At 56.5% G+C, this 20,788-nt stretch overlaps 1 protein-coding gene and 1 long non-coding RNA gene across 3 annotated transcripts in view; one reads left to right on the top strand and one right to left on the bottom strand.

The window, feature by feature from the left end:
- The first annotated feature begins 1,061 nt into the window (after positions 1-1,061).
- On the top strand, positions 1,062-7,949 carry LOC105862185 (uncharacterized). Its single transcript, XR_001149935.2, has 2 exons — positions 1,062-2,414; positions 5,278-7,949. It is a non-coding gene; the product is annotated as an uncharacterized LOC105862185 (long non-coding RNA).
- SLC6A13 (solute carrier family 6 member 13) overlaps positions 3,228-20,788 on the bottom strand; it is a 34,970-nt gene continuing 17,409 nt past the window's right edge. For both annotated transcript variants that reach the window (XM_012748283.3, XM_076007827.1), the window contains 11 exons: positions 17,147-17,231; positions 16,458-16,590; positions 15,527-15,661; positions 8,994-9,097; positions 8,176-8,300; positions 6,581-6,693; positions 6,125-6,262; positions 5,332-5,434; positions 4,798-4,898; positions 3,682-3,852; positions 3,228-3,460 (listed from right to left, as the gene is read on the bottom strand). In XM_012748283.3, the coding sequence (XP_012603737.1) occupies positions 3,338-3,460; positions 3,682-3,852; positions 4,798-4,898; positions 5,332-5,434; positions 6,125-6,262; positions 6,581-6,693; positions 8,176-8,300; positions 8,994-9,097; positions 15,527-15,661; positions 16,458-16,590; positions 17,147-17,231 (1,331 nt within the window). In that variant the 3' untranslated portion in view covers positions 3,228-3,337. The remainder of the gene's footprint in view (positions 3,461-3,681; positions 3,853-4,797; positions 4,899-5,331; positions 5,435-6,124; positions 6,263-6,580; positions 6,694-8,175; positions 8,301-8,993; positions 9,098-15,526; positions 15,662-16,457; positions 16,591-17,146; positions 17,232-20,788) is intronic.

Below are 20,788 nucleotides of genomic sequence, written 5' to 3'. Positions count from 1 at the left end.
CCTGAGAGGACTTGGCGTGGGACCTATTGCCCAAGAATTGAACTCAGATTAGGAGTTTTACATGTCACCTTATTTAATCCCCTTAAGAACCTTGAAACATAGGAATATTAGCCCCATTTTACAGATGAGAAAACTGAGGTGAACAGAAGGTAAGTGATTTGTCCCAAGGGCATGCACTAGTGAATGATGGAGCTGGGATTTGAATCTGGGCCTCTTGGCTCCAAAACTCTATACTCGTTCCACTGCCACACACTGTTTCCCAGACCACAGATATCTAAAGGGCAGGAGGCTTGTTTCTCTCTTAATGCAGTGCCGTCTCAGGGAAGACACTCGGTGTTGAAGGATGGGTGGATGGATGCATGGATGGACGCAACTTGAGGGGAGAAAAATGATCCCAGTCTTCCCTTTTGGGGGAGAGCATTGTTCTCCCAGAACGAGAGGATGGATGGGGGCTTGAGGGACTCAGGTCCTGCTTTTCTGGACAATATGCTGTGCTGAGCAGGACCACAGGATGCAGGAGTATTTAGGGCTCCCTCTCCCTTGGCTTCTAGCAAAAATACTTAGCTCAATAAATGTGTGGCTTCCCCCCTAGGCCCCAGTGCAGCCTGATATCATCCCCTGGAGAAGCTAGGGGCAGCAAGGATCTCTCTGAACATTTCTTGTTTATTTTTTGTTGTTGTTTATTTTTTGTTGTTGTTGTTATATTGACAGCCCAGTGCGGTGGGGCTGGAGCTATGGGAAATAGGATGGATTTGCTTGAACATGTCCCCAGGGCAGCGGTGCTTATACCCTCTACTGGACCCAACGACACCATAATATAAGTAGTATTACTCCCATTTTATAGAGAAGAAAACTAAGGATCAGAGAGGTTAGCTTGCCCCAGGTCCACAGCTAGTAAGTCAAAGGGCCAGAATCCAAGCCAGGACTTCAAGCCCCTATAAGGGCATGTGCTTGGCTGGACTGGTGTCTCTGAGTTTGTGCACGTTTATCGGAGGACAGTGAGGGACTGTGAGTCCACGCACATGTGTGGGTCTGAGACCTAGGTACACATGCGTGCATGAGGCCCCAAGGCAGCCTGGCAGGCTCGGCACCTGCTCAGTAGCTTCCCTGCAGCCCTGCACTATGTCTCTCACTCTCCAGTCACCTGCGCTTCTCTCCCCATTCAGCCAGGGCTTGCCCCAGCCTCAACCTGCCTTTCTCTCCAGCAGGAGTGGCCTCCAGAGGAAAGAGAGTTCCCCTTCCTTCTCCATCTTCTTCCACTGGAAACTGCAGGATCCGTCAGGGTTTCCCTTCCTGGCAGGGAAAGCAGACAGTGCTGACAGCTGCCCTCCTCCACCACCACCACCGTCTCTCCACCTTCATTGGCTAAAGCCACGTCCAGGTCATCCAGGTGCACACGCTTCCTTTCCCCGCCCTGGCCCGGCCATCAGCATTCGCACAGCCCAGTCTGCCAGCCCCACCTGGGCTGTTGGGGGCTCTCCCCTTCACCCCCCACCCGGTTTAATGATCTAAGGCTGTTTGGCACCAGTGACTGAAAAAACACACCCATTACCCCACCTGAGCCCCACAACAAACCTGTGGAGGTGCCTCGTACCAACTCCACCTGAAAAACAAAGAACATGAACTCCAAGCAGCTCCTGCAGAGACACGTGGCAAGGTAGAGGCAAGTGGGGTCTGGAACCGTATCCCCTGCTCCTTACGCCCACAGGCGATCACCACGCCCACAGGACTCCGGCCACCATGCTGAGCTGTCTACATCCCTCCCTAGGCTCGCAGGTTCTGGCAGCTTCGCGGGAGGATGACAGAGAGCCGGGCATGACGTGCTAGAGCAGCCTCCCCAGCCCGCGTCACCAGGCGCCTTCCCACACCCCCGTTTTTCTGTCTCATAGCTCTTTGCTCTTTTCTTCCGTAGCATTTGTCACATTTGTTGTTTAAGAAATAGCATCTGTTTTTGCTCCCCATGCAGCACGAGCCTGGCGCACGGTAAGTGCTCTGTGAACCGTCTCAGCAAGGGAGCTGCCGCCGCACCACGGCAGAGCCTGGCGCCCTTGGGAAGCGCCCGGCCGGCTGTTCTCCAGGAAGCAGCAGCCAAGGCTGAACCCAGTGGGCCTGCTGTCATTGCTTCTTGCAAACTCTTCAAGGGACAACATATCAAAACTTAAGACTAGTAAAGATTTCAGCGGATTCCTGCTGACATTTAAAAAACTAAGAAAATCAGCCAGGGAACCTGCACGCCCTCAGACTGCGGCTCTAGGAATTGCAGGGTGCTCCCTGGATCGGCACCAGAAGAACCATCTGAGCAGAGGCGGCAGACACCTCCGCACGCACGCAGTCAGGGGAAATGCAGCCGCCACCTCAGACACACCCACAGCAACAGCCAGACACACAGGCCAGCTCCCGCCACCCGGTCGGAGGTAAGGCTGCGGAGACACCTGCGGGGCCGTCTAGGCAGGTGGGGTGGCTTGACGTTCACCTGGATGCTCTTTGCAGCCACACGCTAAGGGCTCATCCCGCAGCCCAGGCCCTGACGGTGGGGCTGGGCCGTGCAGCGCCACCCCCTTGTGGCCCGTCGGTGGCGACATGTGGCATCTCCGGTTCCCAGAAGCGCGAGGAAGTGGGGTCCCTCTGCTGGCCGAGCCAGGCGGTACCTTGCCGCCTGGGGCCTGCGGCCCCCCCACCCTCTCCCACGCTGCAGGCCGGGCGGGCACACGCACGCAGCCTGGCGAGCAGGCAGGCAGCCCCGGCAAGGAGAAGCCCACGTGCCGTTCCTCCTCTTTTCTTTTGCTCAGGCCTCCTTCATGCCTCCCTCAGTTTCCTTTCTTAATTCCACAGCACACAGCCAGGGCAGGGGCCTGGGAGGCGTGGAGGGCGGCCTGACAGCCTCCTCTGCTCCACGCCTGCACCACCCTGCACCGCGGCCCCCACCTCTGCTTGGTGGGCCACCAGAGGGCCCGGGAGGAGGCAGGCTCTCGACGTGGGGGGCTCAAGGCCGCAGGCAGAGGGATAGAAACCAGACAGAGCTGCTGGCAGCCGGGGGGAGAGGCAGATTTAATGGAATGCAAGGTAAGAGGGCCTGTGGCCAACAATGTTCTCACCCACCAGCCCTCGCCCAGCTCCCCAAGGCCCATCTCAAAGGATGCTCTTGAAATCTGCATTGCACTTTGCCCTTGGAGAGGAGAGCTGGGGTGGGAGGCCCCAGCTCAGAAGGCGATTCCAAAAATGTCCCCTTTTGTGTCATCTGCCCCAGCTGGGGGCAGAGAAGTGCAAGGCTGCCTCTGCCAGCGCCCACTGCAGCTGGTGCCACAGCCAGGCCCCTGGGTGCCATGGGGACCTGCCCCTAGCAGTGAGACTCCAGTTCTGTGAGTGTGAGCAACGAAGTCCTGGGGGTGGCAGGAGCAGAGGGTCTCCCCTGCTGCCGTTGGGGCAGGTCCTCAGCTGGGCACACGAGCTGGCGGATTCTCTGCAAGGAGAGTGGAGGTGGCTGTCATGCGGTTACATGGGGCGGCCTGCCGGGCTCCCATCACCGTGTCTGCCTGCCCACCAGGGACCAGCCCTGTCCTCACGGCCTGTGTCCTGGAGTCACCCAGTCTCTTCCCGAGACTTCTCAGCACTACCCACGCCGTGCACGGGCCCTGTGGGTGCCAGCTCCTACCTGGCCAGCAGCCCCCACTAACTCCCTACCTCTCGGAGGGGTCCTTTGAGGGTGCTGAGTTTGTAGATGCTCCAGGCAGGAATGCACACCATGGAGGACAGAGCCAGGAGCCAGCCCAGGGCATCCCCCCACCATGGGTAGGTGTACTTCTTGTTGTAGGTCAGCGGGGTGTACTTGATCAGGGAGAAGAGGAAGGTGGCCTGGGGGTGAGGGCAGAAGAAAGGCGCTGGGGGCTGTGCCCGGCTCTCTGCCCCACAGAGCGGCTGGCAGAGATCGCGCTCCAGGCCCGAACGTGCCTCCAGGCTGGTCGCAGCCAGTCGGCCTCCGATTTCCATCACGCTCTGCTCTCAGGGCACCCAGCAGAGGTTTCCAGGGCAAGCACCTCGTCACCCAGGGCTCCTGGCCCCTCTGTGCGTGATTGGCTCCCAATTAGGACATGATTGTGTGCCTGCTGGGTGCCTTCAAGTGTCTGCCTCTCCTGCACCAAGAGTTTGGGCTGTGAGTACCTCAAAGGCAGGGATCTTGCCTCCTTCTCCCCATTCCTCGACCACACCCCGCACACAGTGCAGGCTCGGGGACTGGTGACACGAAGGGAGGACACCAGAGGAAGCAGCACTTTGCCGTTTAAGGCTCACACCCTGGAGCCAGGCTGCCTGGGTTAGAGCCCCAGTTCTCTGCAACTTTCTGGGTTGAGTGAGCCACTTAACTTCCAAAGCCTTGGTTTCATCTGTGCAACAGGGGTAACAATGACACCTATGGCACAGGCCTTGCGAGGCCGAAAAGAGTTAATCCGTGTAAGCACTCTGTGCCCAGCCAGAGCAGGGGCCTCGTGAGTGCTGCTGCCCTCACTGCTGTGGGTAGCAGCACTGACAGGAGCTGCCCAGTGCCTGTGACGTTAGATTCCCACTGTGGAGTCGGTCGAACCGTCTGACAGCTCTGGAACTCAATTAATCGTGAAATAGAAAGGAGGAATCTATCTTGCTGTGGTGGTCTAGAATCCAACAGGAGGATGAATGGAAATCTAAGATGATTTTCCCTTCCTAGGGAGAAGTCCGCTCGAGGGCTCATGGCCTCTCTACCCTGCTACCGCCACCATGACTCCCTCCCTCCCTCTGCCTGGCTTTGTCCCTTGGGGATTTCCTTACTGTGCACACGGCTGGTGTGAGGAAGAGCCAGCAGTATCTGATAAGAGGCCACGGCCTGTACCCAATCATGTCTTCAATGTTGTCGTAGAAGCGCCGGGCTCCTACCATGGGGAGAAGGAGGGGGGAGAGACCGTTCTCCAGCACCCACAGCGTCAGGATGGGGCCACACGCAGATAGGACGGGCAAGGATTGGCAGATAGAAGATATCACAGTTGTCTTTTCAAATCACCAGCAGCAGGCAGAACTTGCCTTAGGTAAAGGCAAGTTGTTAAAAGCTGAAAAGGTTTGGGCAGGACAGGATATGTGCCTGACCACCTGAGGTGGTCTAGGTGCAGCTATAACCAGGACTGTGGGCAAGGTGACTTTTGGAGGGCCCTTCCAAAGGTAGCAATTTAGGAGTTTCAAGTGTTTGAGGTTGGGTAGAGGAGGAGTCCCAGGAAAACGTGGGTATGCGCAATGGATGTCTCTCTTCTGTCCAAGGGCCCTGGGTGGAGGAGAGTACTGGAGCTGGGGCCCAGGGGAGGAGTCACTCACCATAGACCCAAGCCACACAGAGGGACTCGAAGATGGCCACGAACAAGAGGCACATGCCGCTGGCTGCGTAGTAGTCGAAGAGCTGGAACACGTACATGCCGCCCTGCTCGGGGGAGAGTATAAAAGAAGGAAGTTTATCCAGAGAAACAGACAGATCCGCCCTATGCCCCTGACCCTCACACCACTGAGGCACAAAGCAGAGTCGGTGAGGATCAGAGGAGACAGATAATCAAAGAGAATGTGATTTGTATGCTGTACAATACTAGGCATATATGAGATGCTAATTTTTATTATGGGTTTTGGATGGAAGACAGATGAAATCAGACAGCTATAGTTAGTATCCCTGAGAATATTTAGGATTGAGCCAGAAGCCCAAGACATAGTGTGTACTCTTGGGGGAAGGATGAGGGAGGGTTGTCACTGGTCTCCTCCCTCCCCCCTTGAGCACACGCGGAGCCCCAGCCCAGGGCGCCCTTGCTCCCTTTGAAGTTTGTACACAGAACCTGGTGCCTTCTGCCTGGGAAGTCACGGGACCTTGCTGGAGAGGCCGTTTTTCCCAGTCTAGGCCTTCCCAGCCATCCTCGCCAAATGACCCTCACCCACCCCCAGAGGCAGGTGCCACTGCCCACAGGCCAGAGGAGGGATTTGCTCTTTGTCCTTTCTGTGGAGGGGAGAAGAGGGGCCCAGAAGGCTGCCCTGTGACCTGGAGCCACACATCTGCCCCGCCCCACAGGTGTTGCCACTTGGTCCCTCCTCCTCCCCACCGGGTCTCCTCCAGCCTCCCAGCCCGCACCTCTGTGAGCATGAGCAGCCCGACCAGGAAGGACATGACGGACACTCCGAGGATGAGGGTCTCCCTCCGGTTCTTCTTGCGGAACACACAGGGGTACATGTCCACCAGCGCCGTCACCAGGCTTTCAACGCATACAAACTGGTGAGAGGCAAGAGAATTGGAGGGAAAGAGAGCTCCCAGAACGAGCCCTGTCAACAAGCTCTGGCTTCTTGCCCCCAGGGCCAGCCCAGCCAGCCTCCCTGTCTCAAGTGCCCGGAGCTGCTGTCATCGAATGATTAGGGCTGGATGCACCCGTCAAGCTCCCGTGGGTCCCCAGAAGGGCATCCACTTCTGACATTTGCCCAGTCCCCACTATTTTAAGGTCCCTTGGGGCATAAAGCTCGACCTTGGGTGCACTGCTACGCTCCCCAGCCCCAGCCCGCTCGCCCGCAGGCTCGGGATGGCCCCTCTTGATACCTGGCTGTCCAGTCCCAGGAGAACGACCATGAAGAAGAAACAGCAGGCCCAGAGAGGAGAGAAGGGCAGCATCACCACAGCCCGGGGGTAGGCGATGAAGGCCAGGCCAGGGCCTACAGCAGGAGAAAGAGGACAAAGCCCAGTGCCCGGGCCAGCTGCAGGCCTGGTGCAGCCCCATGGCTCCCCAGGGTGGGGCCATGGCACAGCAGGAGCTCGAGGAAGTGCCCCCCAAGTTACCGTTGCCACCACCACCCTCACCCAGATGCCACCAAACCTCCACCTAATTCCCAGCCCTCCTAGGCGCTATCTGCTGTATTCTCATTGGCAAGGACAGGACCTAGAGGTCATCGGTGTAAGGGGCTTTGGATCTAGGAGGGCTCTGCTCTCCAGAGCTACTGCCCCAAACAGAGGTTTCAAACTGGGAATGAGCTCAGGAGCCAGCGGCCCACCCAGTGCTGGCCACAGGAGGCTGCAGGAGCAGCCGCGCCCAGCGGGGCGTGTCGCTTTGCCGGGTTCTAAAGTCTGCAGATGGCACCAGAGAAAAGACCCCTGAGGCCAGGTCTGGCCTGGGCCCTCGCTGTCTCTGTCCCCCAGTGAGTGAACTGGCACCCGTGTCAGAATGCCATTGACACACATCCTCTCAGTAAAGGAGTATTCCTCTCAGCTGACTCAAATGGCGGGAACACACTCGTGCGCTCGAGCCTGGGTCTATTCATAGGAAGCCTAGGAAGCCGCCTCTGAAAAGCAGAGTGGGATGGTGGCCTTGGTGCTGTTCACTTCGTCAAGTCTCGCTTCGAACACAGTGAGACAGGACGAAGCTAGGGCCTCCCCCCAGTGTACATCGAAGAGCACAGGCAAAGTGACTCACACAGTGCTTGGCACATGGTAAGTGCTTGATAAAAGTGAGGCATCATCCTTTTTAGTAATGACCAGTAACGTCAGCTGCCCAGCGTGGCATTCTGTGTGGCAGGCGTGCGCCTGTGAATGCCATTATGAACAGCTGCCTTGCTACAGTGCAAAGGGGAGCGGTTCCCAAGAGCAGGGCAAGAGCAGGGGAAGCACTTTGCAGCTTGTCCAGATGGGGGACGGGGCTTGGTTTTATTTAAAAGCAACCACGGCACTACAGGGTAGAAAGCCAGTCACTCAAAAAGGGAGAAACTCCATGTGCTGATGTAACTTATCTTGAGATACAGTTTAAAGGGAACAAGGCAAGGTGCAGAATAACATGCAGATTATGTTATCATTTGGTTTTTAAAAAGGGGTTGAGAAACAGAAATAGTAACATGCATGTATTTAAGTGTGTGTATATGTATTGTTTCTCATGTATGTCTAAACTCTTTCCAGAAGAATAAACAAGAAATTGATACCACTGACTACCTCCAGAGTAAGGCACTGGAACCAGGGACAGGGAGTGGACGTGGCTTGCGTGCCATCCACTCGTTGAAGCGGACGCAACTGTCTAATTCTCCCCCAAGAATTCCCAGAACACATCGCTGACAGGTGGCCGCAGCTCGCCCAGAGTGCAGGTAACAACAGAAAGGCCTCTGGGTCCTGGTGCCAAAGGCTCAGACCAGGCCCTGCCCAGCCACACTCACCTGACTCGGCCACCTCAGCAATGGGCACCCCCTGCTCCTGAGACATGAAGCCCAGGATGGAGAAGATGGCGAAGCCAGCCACAAAGCTGGTGCCGCTGTTGAGGAAGCAGAGGGCGATGCAGTCCCTGGGGGCAGGGGAGGAGAGGCGGGGACAGGCGGTCAGAAAGGGGCTGTCAGCATCTCGGGCCTCCTGCCCCAGAGCCAGCAGGAGCCCTGGGTGTCCAGAATTCAGACGGCCATTCAGGGCACTGGTCCAGGGTGGGCTCTGCTCCACCTACACCACCTGGCCCCACTAGCTCGGACAAGGAATAAATCAATGTTGTCCTAAAAGAATGAGGCCTAAGGAAGCAAACCATGAATCTCAACACTACAAACTGCCACACAGCTGCCCCTCCCACCACACTGCCACCATGTCATGGGACACTGCCCCTCTGCCATAGTCTTGCTCAGTATCAAACATACACCTGTGTTCAGGGACACAGGTGGCCCTGAACAACAAAGAACTCCTAGCTGCCCCAATTTCGTTTTGAGGTGCACGGTATGATTTTTTTCAGCCATATTCCAGCTAATGTTAACATCAGCTTAAATTCTCTGGGCACGAGTGAAGCAGGCAGAAGGGAGCCATGGGGGACTTGAAGTGAGCAGGGAGGGAGCTGAGAGGTGCCGCGAAGACAGGGAGAAGTCAGGCTGCTGGCCGCCCTGGGGCCCTGGACGCAGACAGCAGGCTGAGCCAGTGCGGCCTCCAGCGCAGCCTGGTCTGGTGCAGCCGGGGGCGGGCGAGGGACACAGGTGCAGCTCGGGCCCCACTCCCCTGTCACCTGTAGCAGTTGTTGTGGTACTTGTTGTAGCTGCCCAGGGCCGTGAGGCACCCCAGGCAGATGGCAAATGAGAAGAAGATCTGGGTGCCCGCGTCCATCCACACCTACGGGGAAAAGGGAAGGAAGCCAAGCTCCGGGAGCACAGGCCCACAGGGACCAGGCGGGTGGCCGGGCTGGGCGGAGACCTGTTCTCAGCCGGCGGCCCTGGCACCCTGCTGGCCCTGCTGACTCCGTGGGCTCTGCTCCCAGCTCCCAGATGCATTTCCTGGGCACTACCAGAATGGAACAGGCATTAGAAATTCAAAGGAAATGACCCGAGGACCCGGCGGAGGCGTGTGGGGGGTGGCAGGCTGCCCTGGATCAGAGCTGGGCCTGCTGCCCACGTTTTGGTTGTGGATTCTGCCCTGCTTTCTGCTCCCCTCGGCTGCTCAGCAGGGCAGGAACCTGGCACAGCATCTCTAGGAATATGGGTCCTTAACACTGTAGCTGTCACGAGTGCAAGGCCTTGCGCCTCCTGTCTCAGAGCCCTCTCTGTGAAAAACAGGGAGCATAGCCCTCAGCTCACAGAAAGTCAAGAGGGCGAACAGAGACGCAGCTGGGAGGGCTTTGTACTCCGCGAGGGAAAGCAACTCTCCCCTAAACACAGGGTGTGTTGCTGCTGTTATCTCAGCTGGCCGGCCCAGCCGCGCATGTTATGATTTAGAGTCAACAGCTAGAATAACACCCCGAAAGAAAGAACATCAAGCAACAGAACAAAGCAGCCCTGCAGATCTGCAGGAGGTGGGGCCTAGCTGCGCATCCTCCCCCAGCACTGCCCCCTGCAGCAGACTCGAGCACCACATGGGCACAGTGAGCCGTGGACAAAGACGTGGCCAGGGCAGGTGTCCCTCACGTGTCTGAGTTCCTAACAGCAAGGGCGCCCAGAGCCCCCAGCCATGTCTCCTCCCTAGCCCCACCCCAGCAGCCCCCAAACAGGGCCCTGCTTTCCATAGCCCCTCCGTCCTCGCCTCCTTCCCTTCCCCCAGCACCAAGCCAACAGTCCTCACACACCAAAGCCTCAGCCTTTCTCGTCCACGCACCTCACCCCTTGCCCGTCTTTGCTTTGCCTGCCTGACCCTCACCACTGCCCTCAGCCCTGCCCCAGCCCTGCCCCAGCCCCCTCTTTTTGCTCTCGTCCCTACCACATCACCCCCAGCCTCTACGGGGCTGGGGCCCAGAGACCCCTGGGCAGGCCGACAGCCTCAGAGCCACACTGAGTCCTCAGGGAGCTTCCCCGGCTGACATACTCACGCTCTAGGCCTGGAGGAGAACCCAGAAACCGAATCCTTTCAAAGAGCCCTGTGACCCTAATGAACAGCTGCTGTGGGACCCCTGCCCTAGCCCCTGAGAGCCAGCGTCAGGGAGGCACTTGGCCCTTCTCCTCTGGCTGCACTTCCACGTCTGCAGGGACGGGAAAGAGCAGGGAAGGGCAGTGGAGGGAAGGGGAGTATCTCCAGCATCTGTCCCTGTGCCCACTGCAGCCCCATTCTGGCGCCTTCTGCAGGGCAGGCCTTGCCACCAGGGAAAGGCAGTCCGTAGCAAGAAGCACAGAAGACTCAGAGGGGCTGGAGCAGCAAGGATATCGCCCAGAAGGGCAGAAGAACCAGGGAAACTTTTTTAAACATGAGGAAAAATTATGATGGGGAAGGGAGAGAGGGCTTCGGGATTTGCATCAGAAGTTAGAGAAGGAAGGGGTGGGAATGCAAGGCAAACCCAAATGACAGGCAAGGGGAGTGCTGGCAAAATTCAGCACGATGCCACACCAAGCTCAAGCAGATGCCTGGGCCAGTCTGTTTGCTCCTTCAAGAGATTTCAAATCCTTTTCTCTTCTAAAACTCTGCTGTGCAGGTCCTGTGAGGACAATCATCTCAGAGAGCCTCTGGCACGAAAGTCACTCTGTTCTGTCTTGTCCCTGCCTCCCTCAGCAGCACCTCGCAGCACAAGGCCCTGAGCTGGGACAGGAAGGGTTCCTGGAGTTGGGACGGACGGGCGGTGGGAAGAAACGCTCTCTCCGGGACTCACAGGTGCTGTGCTGCAAGGCTCGGCAGTGTCTCCCAGCAAGTCACCGGGGGTGGCCTCAAGGACACATGCTCCCATGCCCAGTGGTGGGCAGGGTGCAGAGTGGGTCACAGTCCCACTGCCAAGTCATCGAAGATACTCTGCTGCCCACATGCAGGCAGGAGAGCAGCCCTGCGAGGATGAAGCTTTGTGAACCTGGGCTTGGGAAGAAGAATAAGAGAAATCATGACGTGGCTGTTCACCTCGCCCCGGAGGGGGCGGTGATGGGAGTGAGCTCAGACAGAGGCCTAGTGGGAGGAAGGTCAGTAAGAACAGAGGATGCAGCAGGAGGGCTGCGAGTTCAGAGCTCACGGGTTCCGGTGTGGGGCCTGTGGCCAAAGCCCCTGGCTGGGTGCTTGGCGAGCCCAGCTCTCAGTGCAGCTGCCGCCTGACAGGCCCGCTGGGCAGGCGGAGAGGCCGGGCACAGGGCAAGCAGGGCGGCTGTCCCGCTGCCGCCCGCTCCAGGGGCTCTGGTGTCTAGAACAAAGCTCTCATGTGCCTTTGGCTGGGGCAGAAGACCAGCCAAGGGAAAAACAAGTGTGAAAAATGCTCAGTGTAGTGGGGGGGAAAAGAAGTCTTTGGGGGAGAGAGGAGGAGAGAAACCTCTAGAAGATTCAGGAAAGATGTTTTCAGCTTTGAGTCTATCCCCCAGGATTATTAATATCTATCTACTATTTTTAGGAAGGCAATGGTGTGTCGTGGAAAAAGCATGGACTTTGGAGTCGAATTGATCTGGGCCCAATTCTTAACTTTACTAAATACTGGCTGTGTGATCATAGGCAAGTCACTCAACCTCTCTAAACCTCCCTTTTCTCATCAGAAAAATGGGTATAATAACAAATAAAATAATGTATGTAAAATGCCTAACAAATAAATATTCATTTTCTATCTCATCTTCTAGAATAACAAAAAGCAGCCCTTAAAACTCTCAAAATAATTCATATCCTTTGGTTAAGATCTATCATGATGATTAAGACAACAGACTTCAAAAGTCTACTTGGGATAAAACCAAAGCTCGCCCATATGCCAGTTTTGCGGTTCTGGGCAAGCGTCTTAAGTTTCCTGAGCCTCTGTTCCCTGTCCACCCCGACTCACAGGTCAGTCTGAGGGCTAAGCTGTGCCAGGCTCTCAGCAAGGTACCTGGCAAGTGACAGGTGCTTAATAGGTGTTAGCTTCGGCTGTTGTCTGTTGTTGCTTTCTTTTCCCTCACTCTTTCAGAAACAGGTCTCACTCTGCTGCGTAGGCACAGAGTGCAGTGGCCTCGAGCAAAGCCTAGGGTCACAGGTGTGAGCCTGCACCTGGCTTCTTGTTATTTTAAAAGGCAACTCACCTCTCAGTGATAATGAGGTGACATAGATCTCACTAGTAAAATAAAAGACTAGTTCTAGTCAATGATTTCAACCTCCTCCTTAAACAAATCTTTCATTAGAATTGCTTGACAAACGGATTTAAAAGTTTCAACAAGGCTCTCTGAGCACCATACTCCCACCCCTGCCCTTATCCATCTACCAAAGCACAGCAGAGCAGTCTCGAGTGAGGACACAGGAAAGAAACCCTGTTCCACACGGAGCACGCCCTGGGTAGGACAGCCCTGCATCTCCCGCACCCTCCCCAGTGCGAAGGGCAGGCCTGCGGACTTCAGGCGGCCACCTGCTCTGCTCTGGGCAGCTGGGCAGATGGGGAAGCGGGTAAGGCAGCATTCTCCCCGCCTGGTCCCCGGCTCCTGGCCTTGTGCCTGGGAGAGAGAGATGGCTTTGGTCTATGTGTTGGTGAGCAGGAATCTTGCAGCTTTCCCAAGTGCCAGGCAAATGCCAGTTGGAATTGTCGCACCCCCCAGGGAGTGCCAACCAGATTCAGTTGGGGCTCTGGCAGGGCGTCCCCACCCCGCAGGTGCTGCTCTGTCCTCTGACTACAAAGGCCTCACCCCAGCGTGGGGCCGGAACCAGGCAGATAAAAAAGCTGCTTAGAAACTTGGGACCAGGCCTGGCTCTCAAAATATCTCCCTCCCCACAGTCTCAAAGCACTTGGAAGACTTCCACTCCCTCACAGCCTACAACTGGCTGGAATTAGAAGGGTGGTACCCTGGAGTGCAGACTAATGGCCCTATTCCCTGCAGTCACTCGGAACAGGATTACGGCCTTATTAACTCTCAGAGTGGAAGGCTACCTGGTCCACCTGCTTCCTATTTACTGGAAGCTGTCACACACCAAACACTGCACCTAAAACAGACCTAGCACATAACAGATGCTCAACAAACATCTGCCGGATGAATAAGCTATGAGGGGAACAAGGATGAGCAGACAGGGACCTGGTCTTCAAAAGGAGACCATAAGGTATATGGGGCTTGTCATTGTGCAGATCTGGTTCCAGCTGCAGGTGTGAGGATGGAAAATTCTTTAAGCTCACTAGGCCCTAATTTCCTTACCTACAAATGGGATGCCTCATTGGTCTGCCATGAGGGTTAGCTGAAATAATGCAAATAAACCCCTTAGTAATGCCAGGGACAGAATAAGCACTTGACAGTCACTGGCTGTAAGTAGCTGATCAGGACAAAGCCATAGATCAGTTCTAGAAATACTGAGCCCCTGTGTTCCTTTTTTTTTTTTTTTTTGAGACAGAGTCTCACTTTGTTGCCCAGGCTAGAGTGAGTGCTGTGGCGTCAGCCTAGCTCACAGCAACCTCAATCTCCTGGGCTCAAGAGATCCTCCTGCCTCAGCCTCCCGAGTAGCTGGGACTACAGGCATGTGCCACCATGCCCGGCTAATTTTTTCTATATTTAGTTGTTTGGCTAATTTATTTCTATTTATAGTAGAGATGGGGTCTTGCTCTTGCTCAGGCTGGTCTCAGACTCCTGGGCTCAAGCAATCCTCCCGCCTGGACTTCCCAAAGTGCTAGGATTACAGGGGTGAGCCACTGCACCCGGCCAAAATACTGAGCCCCTGTATTCTTTCTCCCTTCCAGCCCACCTGCCTGTGTCCTGCCTGATCACACCTCCTTCCTCTCAGGTCCACCTGCAAACGAAGGTGAGCTTTGTAGCTCCGCCATTGGAGCACAGCTCTGCGGTGCCAAGACCGCAGTAGCTCTCTGCACGTGGGTCCAGGCTGACTCCTCACTGGGCCTTCACAGCCTTCCCTAGCCTCTGCTCCCTGCCACCTGCTCTCCATCACAGCCCTTTGGTTCCAGAATAGTAAAGAGCTCATGATTCACAAAACAGAAGCTCCCTTTGCTTGGCCTGGCACTCACTTGCTGTGTGACCTTGGGTCACAGTTTGCTCATCTGTGCAAGGAGGAGTTGCACAGCCGATCTCTGAGGCCCTTCAAGCTGCAGCTGCTGTGGTTCTACAGTTGGCTCAAAGCCTGCCACCGCACAGACGTGAGGTAGTGGCAATCTGTAGCTTCGTAACGTATAGCAAATGGGAGGGGAGAAGCATAAGCCTATATCCCACCAGAAGATTGCTGAGAAACTTCCAGGACTGAGGCCACAGAGGTCCCAGTGGAACTCAGCTTGGAAGAGTCACAACCTAGGCAGGGACAGTGGGAGGCCTGAGCACCTTCAGCTTCCGGATAGCCTGAGCCTCTGCACGGAGAGCCGCAGCCCCTGTGTGGGCTCTGGGCTGTGTGCCCACCCTTCCTCTTGCCCCATCAGCAGCTTCAGTGACTGTGACAGTGCCTTACTATTCCAGAGTGTTTGGAAAGCCACCCAAGCGTCTGTCTTCTGTGTCCTGGGAGCTGCCGCCCTTACGTGAGCCAGAGAGACTCTTCCAACAGCCGAGCGGAGGATCTCTATTGCACACATGGTCCCCAGGGAGGGTGGGCTCTATACCCAGGAGTCAGAGGACAGTGCCTAAGTGGGCAACAAAATTTCAGGGGCTCTGGGGTGGAGCTTGGCCACACTCTGTGCCTCCTGCCTTTGCCAGCTTTCGAGTGGCTGCCACAAAGGAAAAAAGGAGAGGCCTGTCGGAGGAGGCAGGGGAGTCTCACTCTGGCCCTCGCTCCACGAACCCTCCTCTGGGAGAGCAGCGCCCCGCCCAGCCACGAGGCATGGCCGCAGAGGGGCTGCAGACTGCAGAGGAGGAGCCTCCTGACAACTGGCGGGACACTCAGCACCCTCTCACTGCTGGAGGGAGGCCAGGGAGCCAGGCCTAGGGCCGAGTTCCGTGGGCAGAAGGAGGCGACAGTGGCAGGTTGGAGGGTGAGAACTAGACCGGAGACTCGCAGATGAGCTCGCCAGAGAAAGTACAGGAAGGGCGCGGGGAGACGGTGGGAAGGCTGTCTGTGCACGTCTGCAGCCCTGAGAGCTGCTGACACAGGTCTGGAGAAGGAAGCACTCGCCCCCCGGCATGCCCTGGGGTAGGGCCAGGAACAGGGCCTCCCCACCAGAGCAGGGGAGCTTGTGCCCCCCAGAGCCACGCGCCAGCCCGCTCCTTGGCTCCTTACCTGGGGGTCCCACAGGCGCGTGAGGTTTGGGTACAAATAAAACTGAATTCCTTGGGCTGCTCCGGGCAGCGTCACCCCTCGAATTAACAGGACCACCAGCATGAGGTAAGGGAAGGTGGCTGTGAAGTATACCACCTGGCCAGGACACAGGAGGGAGGGTCAGGAAGGAGGCGGGGACGGAACTCCTCAGAAAGGCCAGGGCTCAACCCCCCCTGCTCCCTCCCTCTCCCCCCACAGCTGCCCGGTCCTAGCTCCCTAAGCCTCAGAGCCACAGCCTCCCTCATCCTTCCTCCCTCCAGCTTACAGTCCTAGCCTCTCCCAGACACATATTCAGTAAGCGTTTGTTGAGTGACTAAATGAACTTAGACATTCTTCCAGCTAGTGTGCTTGGAATGATGGCAGGGGCTGTCAAGTATGGCAATATCTGTATCACATGGTCCCCACCCTCACAAAGATCACTAGCTCAGCACAGCCAAGCAGCCTGATTAGGAAGGAATCTGTCAGAGGCCTCCAGGACACAAGTCCAGAAGAATTTAGAATGCCCTGAACACCTCATAACCTCTAGGGCAGGGAGTACCCCAAAATTCTTGAGTTGGGAGAGAATCATTTTGAGATAACTAGTCTTAATGGAATTCTTTTTCCAAAGAACTGTTACAGGAAACAGGGAACCAAGAACAGTGTTCAGTGTGCAATGTGCCCACACATGTTGGATACTCCAAGACCAAATTCCCCTGGGGTGTCCCCTCCTGCCTTTCTCACCCTCTTCCACTTCCTCTCCCTAAACACTGGAAGTGCTCGGGACTGAATCCGTGAGAGGCACAGAAGCAAGGAAGGGAGTAACAGGAAACCTCCGCTGGGTCACTCCCTTCCACCCCTGACGAGGCCCCAACTTAGGGCACTCCGGGGGGGGGCAGATGCTCGCCACACAGACCTTGCCCGTGGACTTGACCCCCTTCCAGATGCAGAAGTAGCAGGCGACCCAGGCGAGCAGGAGGCACAGGGCCAGCTCCCAGCGCAGGGCCCCCAGGTGCTGGATGCCATCCGAGATCTTCAGGACCCGCCGCCTGGGGAGAGAAGGGTGGGCCCGGCTGCACCTTTGCTGCCGGCCTCAGTTCGCAGGTGGCTGCGTGCTTCCCGGCTCTTGTCCAAGGCCTGTCGGCTCTCTCCCCAGCCCCTGAGGCTGTCCTCGTGCAGAGACAGAGGCAGACACAGCTCTGTCCCAGGCATGTTTGCTCTGGGTGCTGGCTTCTCTGGGGGAGGAGAGGCACACACGCATTTTCTCAACCAGGGCTTTAGGGTGTTTTCGTACCAGGAATCAAGCTGGGTGAACATGGGTACTTGGGCGGGAGGGTGGACAGTGGCCACACACAGCCGCCAGGAGGAGGGAGCCAGGAGAGCGGACGCGGCCGGCGCATGTGGCAGGGCGAGGCGGCACGTGGGTGAGCAAGGGGCAGGCCTGGCCCAAGAAGAGCTGCGGGGTTCTCGCCTCTGAAGCCAGTCCTGTGAGAGCCACAGCACAGGCCCCACAGGGAAGGCCATTGGTGACTTTCTAGGGCTGGCGAGGCTGCGGCCGAGGTGGCCTGCACCCAGCCCGCGGGCCTGGGGAGGGGCTGCACTTACTCCCAGAACTCGATGACAGGCGAGGTGGCGTTCTCAGAGGTCAGGTTCAGAGAGCCGTTGGTCTTCTGGAACTCCACACAGCGCTCTGCAGGTGGCGGGAGGGACAGGGGCCGTCACTGGTGCAGCGGGAGCGGGTGGGACTTGGGGCGCGGGAGGGAAGGCGGTGGCGGTGGGAGGCCGGGACACTGCAGTCTGCACAGAGAGCCTCACGCAAGACCTCAACTGGCCTGCCTCGCCCTCTCCCGCACCCTCTGAGACGGGGTTCATGGGGGTTCGGTGCACACTTCATCACGGCACGCGACCGCCGGGGGACGCACACCGAGACTTCCCGGTGAAGCCGCGACCTCTGGGAATGCGCGTGACTGCCGGGAAGCCGCTGTCGCTGCCCAGAGCACGGGCTGAGAGCTCTGGCCTGATCAGCCCCTCTGGGCATTGACTGCCGCCTTGGGCACGCCACAACTTAGTTCTCTGAGCTTCGCTGCCCTCGGCCCTAAAATGTAGATGAGAGTCTCCATCTTGCAGGGGGTTAAAGGAAAACATGAACGTACAGTGTGCCATCGATGGAGCTCTCTAGTATTTGCATGTCACGGTGGAGTTTTTCAGAGTGCTGACATTCTTCCTATATTTTATTAGTGCAATAGTCCTGTGGGCTGGGACCCAGGCCAGCAGATTTTCTTGGCCCTACCTGCAACACATCTAGACTCTGAGCCTTCTTGTCACTTCTGCTGCAATCACCTGGTGCAGGTCACCATTGACTCTTGGCTCCCACCTGGCCTCTGGTTTCCGCCCTTGCTCCCCTGTCAATCCTCTTACAGCAGCCAGGGTACTGTTAAAGCTCCGTCACTTTATGTCACATCCCAGCTCAAAGCCGTCCCCTGGGTTTACCACCCCACTCAGAAAAATTCTCAGACCCCTTCAGTGGCCTTCAAGGCCCTGCCGATCTGTTCCCAACCCCTCTGGCCTCACCTCCCACCACGCCCTGTGCCCACCTGCTCTAGCCACACCGGCCTGTGCCCTGCAGCCGCAAGTGCACCGCCCCAGGGCCTGCTGGGGAGCTCCCTCTGCAAGCACAGGCCGGGCTCAGTGGCTCCTCCCTCCTGGAGATTGGCACTCAAGGGGAGCCTCAGTGAGGCCTTTCCTGGCCATTCTTTTTAAAGTCACAGCCCCACCCCTGAAACTCCCATCCCTGTTTTACTTTTCTCCATAGCACTTCTAACGTGACACCTGTTACTCATGTTGTTTGTGGTCTGTCTCCACCGCTAGACTGAAAGTTCCAGGAGCGTGGGGAGCCTGTGGCTGTGCCCTCACCTCAGGGCCTAGAACAGAGCCTGGCACACAGCGGGGCTCGGCTAAGACCCACCAACCACAGCACTCCTGCCCAGGAAAGCGGCGTTTCGTCGCGACAGGACAGGACGTCCTGCGCTAGTTGGAGGCCAGGCCTTGAGCAGAGCCAGACTCACTGGAACAAATGTCAAGAATGTCAAAAAACAAAAGATTCAGGTGTTGCCTCCGAGGGGTCTCAGAGACCCCCAACAACCCAAGGGAAGATAGGCCCAATACTGCCCTGAAGCAAAAGCTCTAGACCACCAAAAATTTACAGATTTTTTCAAGAGGGACCCTCCCCCACCCCGCTGAGATCCGGATAAAATCTTCCCCATCTTCACCCTGGTTGTCAAGGGTGAGTAGAATGAAAGAAAGAAAGACAGAGAGAGAGAAGGGAAGGGAAGGGAAGGGAAGGGAAGGGAAGGGAAGGGAAGGGAAGGGAAGGGAAGGGAAGGGAAGGGAAGGGAAGGGAAGGGAAGGGAAGGGAAGGGAAGGGAAGGGAAGGGAAGGGAAGGGAAGGGAAAGGGGAAGGGGAAGGGGAAGGGGAAGGGGAAGGGGAAGGGGAAGGGGAAGGGGAAGGGGGAAAAGGGAAATATATAAAGTTTAAAAATGAGAATAAAACTGCTTTTTAAATCTTCATTCAACAAATGTTTGTGAGTGCTTATGAGGCGGCCATGGCTGGCCAGGTATAAAGACAGAGAGATAAAGAGCCTCCTGGCCCTCAAGGTCTTGCTGACTGGGGGGAAAAGCAAGTCGAGAGACACACAGAGGCCATAGGCCAGGTGCGGTGGCTCACGCCTATAGTCCCAGAACTGTGGGAGGCCGAGGTGGGAGGATCTCTTGAGGACAAGAGTTGGAGGCGGCTGGGAGCTGTGCTGAGGCCACTGCACTCTAGCCTGGGCAACACAGTGAGATCCTGTCTCAAAAAAAAAAAAAGACAGGCATAAAATGAGGAGGTGCCGCAGGCCAGTGTAGGGACTAGCAGAAACACCTGACGAAAACAGAATGCAGTCTTGGGGCATCAGGGGAGGCAACTCCAAGATCTGACTTTTCGCTTGAACACCAGTGTCGGAGTGGAGGTGGTGGCAGAGAGGTGCAAGCAGTGCTGAAGGGGGCTAATGCGTGAGGCAGGAGATGCAGGGCTGAAGTAAGGGCCCGCAGGGGCCAGGCTACAAAAGGATACAGGAAACCAAACTCCAGACCGGAGCTGAGTAACTTATCTGGGCAAGAAAGGGTTAATCATGGTAGCCCGATTCACAAGGGCAGGGCCTCCGTGGCAGGCACTGAGCAGGTTTGGACATGAGCGCGGCCACCCGCTGAGAACGCACACAGAACAGTGCCCACATGCTCTCCACCCTGCTGCCCAGGAGGGAGCCACTACCCGCATGTGGCCATTGGAGTTCAGGGTAAAGAAAAGATTTAAAGTTCTGCTCCTCAGACGCACTGGCCACAGTGCAAGTGCTCCATAAGTGTTACAAGCACAAGAGAAACTACCATGCTTCCCCGAAAATAAGCCTAGCTGGATGTCTAAGCATTTGTGCAATAGAAGCCCTGCCCCGAAAATAAGCCCTAGTGACGGGCGTGGCCATACAGTGCATCTGCACAGCCCACGCGTGTCGTCGCGGAGCAGTAAAGACAAGCAGCCCTTCTCATCTGCCCCATGAGAGCTCTACTGCTTGGCTTGAGAGATTGGGTAAAGGAAATAGAATCGCAAGAAATTCAGGATGGAATTCGGGGTTTGGAGAGTGATGATGATGGTCCAGAAGAAGATGACTTCACTATATTTGAATAAATGTAGATTGCTGTACCGTACTTAAAAAAATAACACATCCCCTGAAAATAAGCCCTAGGTGTCTTCTTGAGGAAAACGAAATATAAGACCCTGTCTTGTTTTTGGGGAAACACGGTAGTCATGCGTTGCATGACGATGTTCCAGTCAACAGCAGACCGCGTATAGGACAGTGGCCCCATGGGATCATGATACAGTATTTTCACTGTGCCTCTGCTGCGTCTAGATACAGTTAGAGACACAAATACTTGCCATTGTGCTGCGCTTGCCTGCAGGATTCAGGGCAGTGACATGCAGGTAGCCCAGGATAAGGGGCTGCAGGCACAGCCTAGGCGCACAGCAGTCCACGCCATCTGTGTGTGTCAGCCACACTCTGTGACACTTGCACAGTGACACAATCACATAGGATGCATTTCAGTGTCCCCTTTGTTAAGTGACACATGGTAAGTTCCAGTTGACCCTTTAACCACACGGGTTTGAACTCTGAGGGTCCACCTACATGCAGATTTCTCTTCTGCCCCTACTGCCCA

Source organism: Microcebus murinus, chromosome 10 (assembly GCF_040939455.1).
Source record: "Microcebus murinus isolate Inina chromosome 10, M.murinus_Inina_mat1.0, whole genome shotgun sequence".
NCBI lineage: Eukaryota > Metazoa > Chordata > Mammalia > Primates > Cheirogaleidae > Microcebus > Microcebus murinus.
Note: the sequence above shows the minus strand (reverse complement) of the source record. Positions and strands in the feature narration are given on the sequence as shown.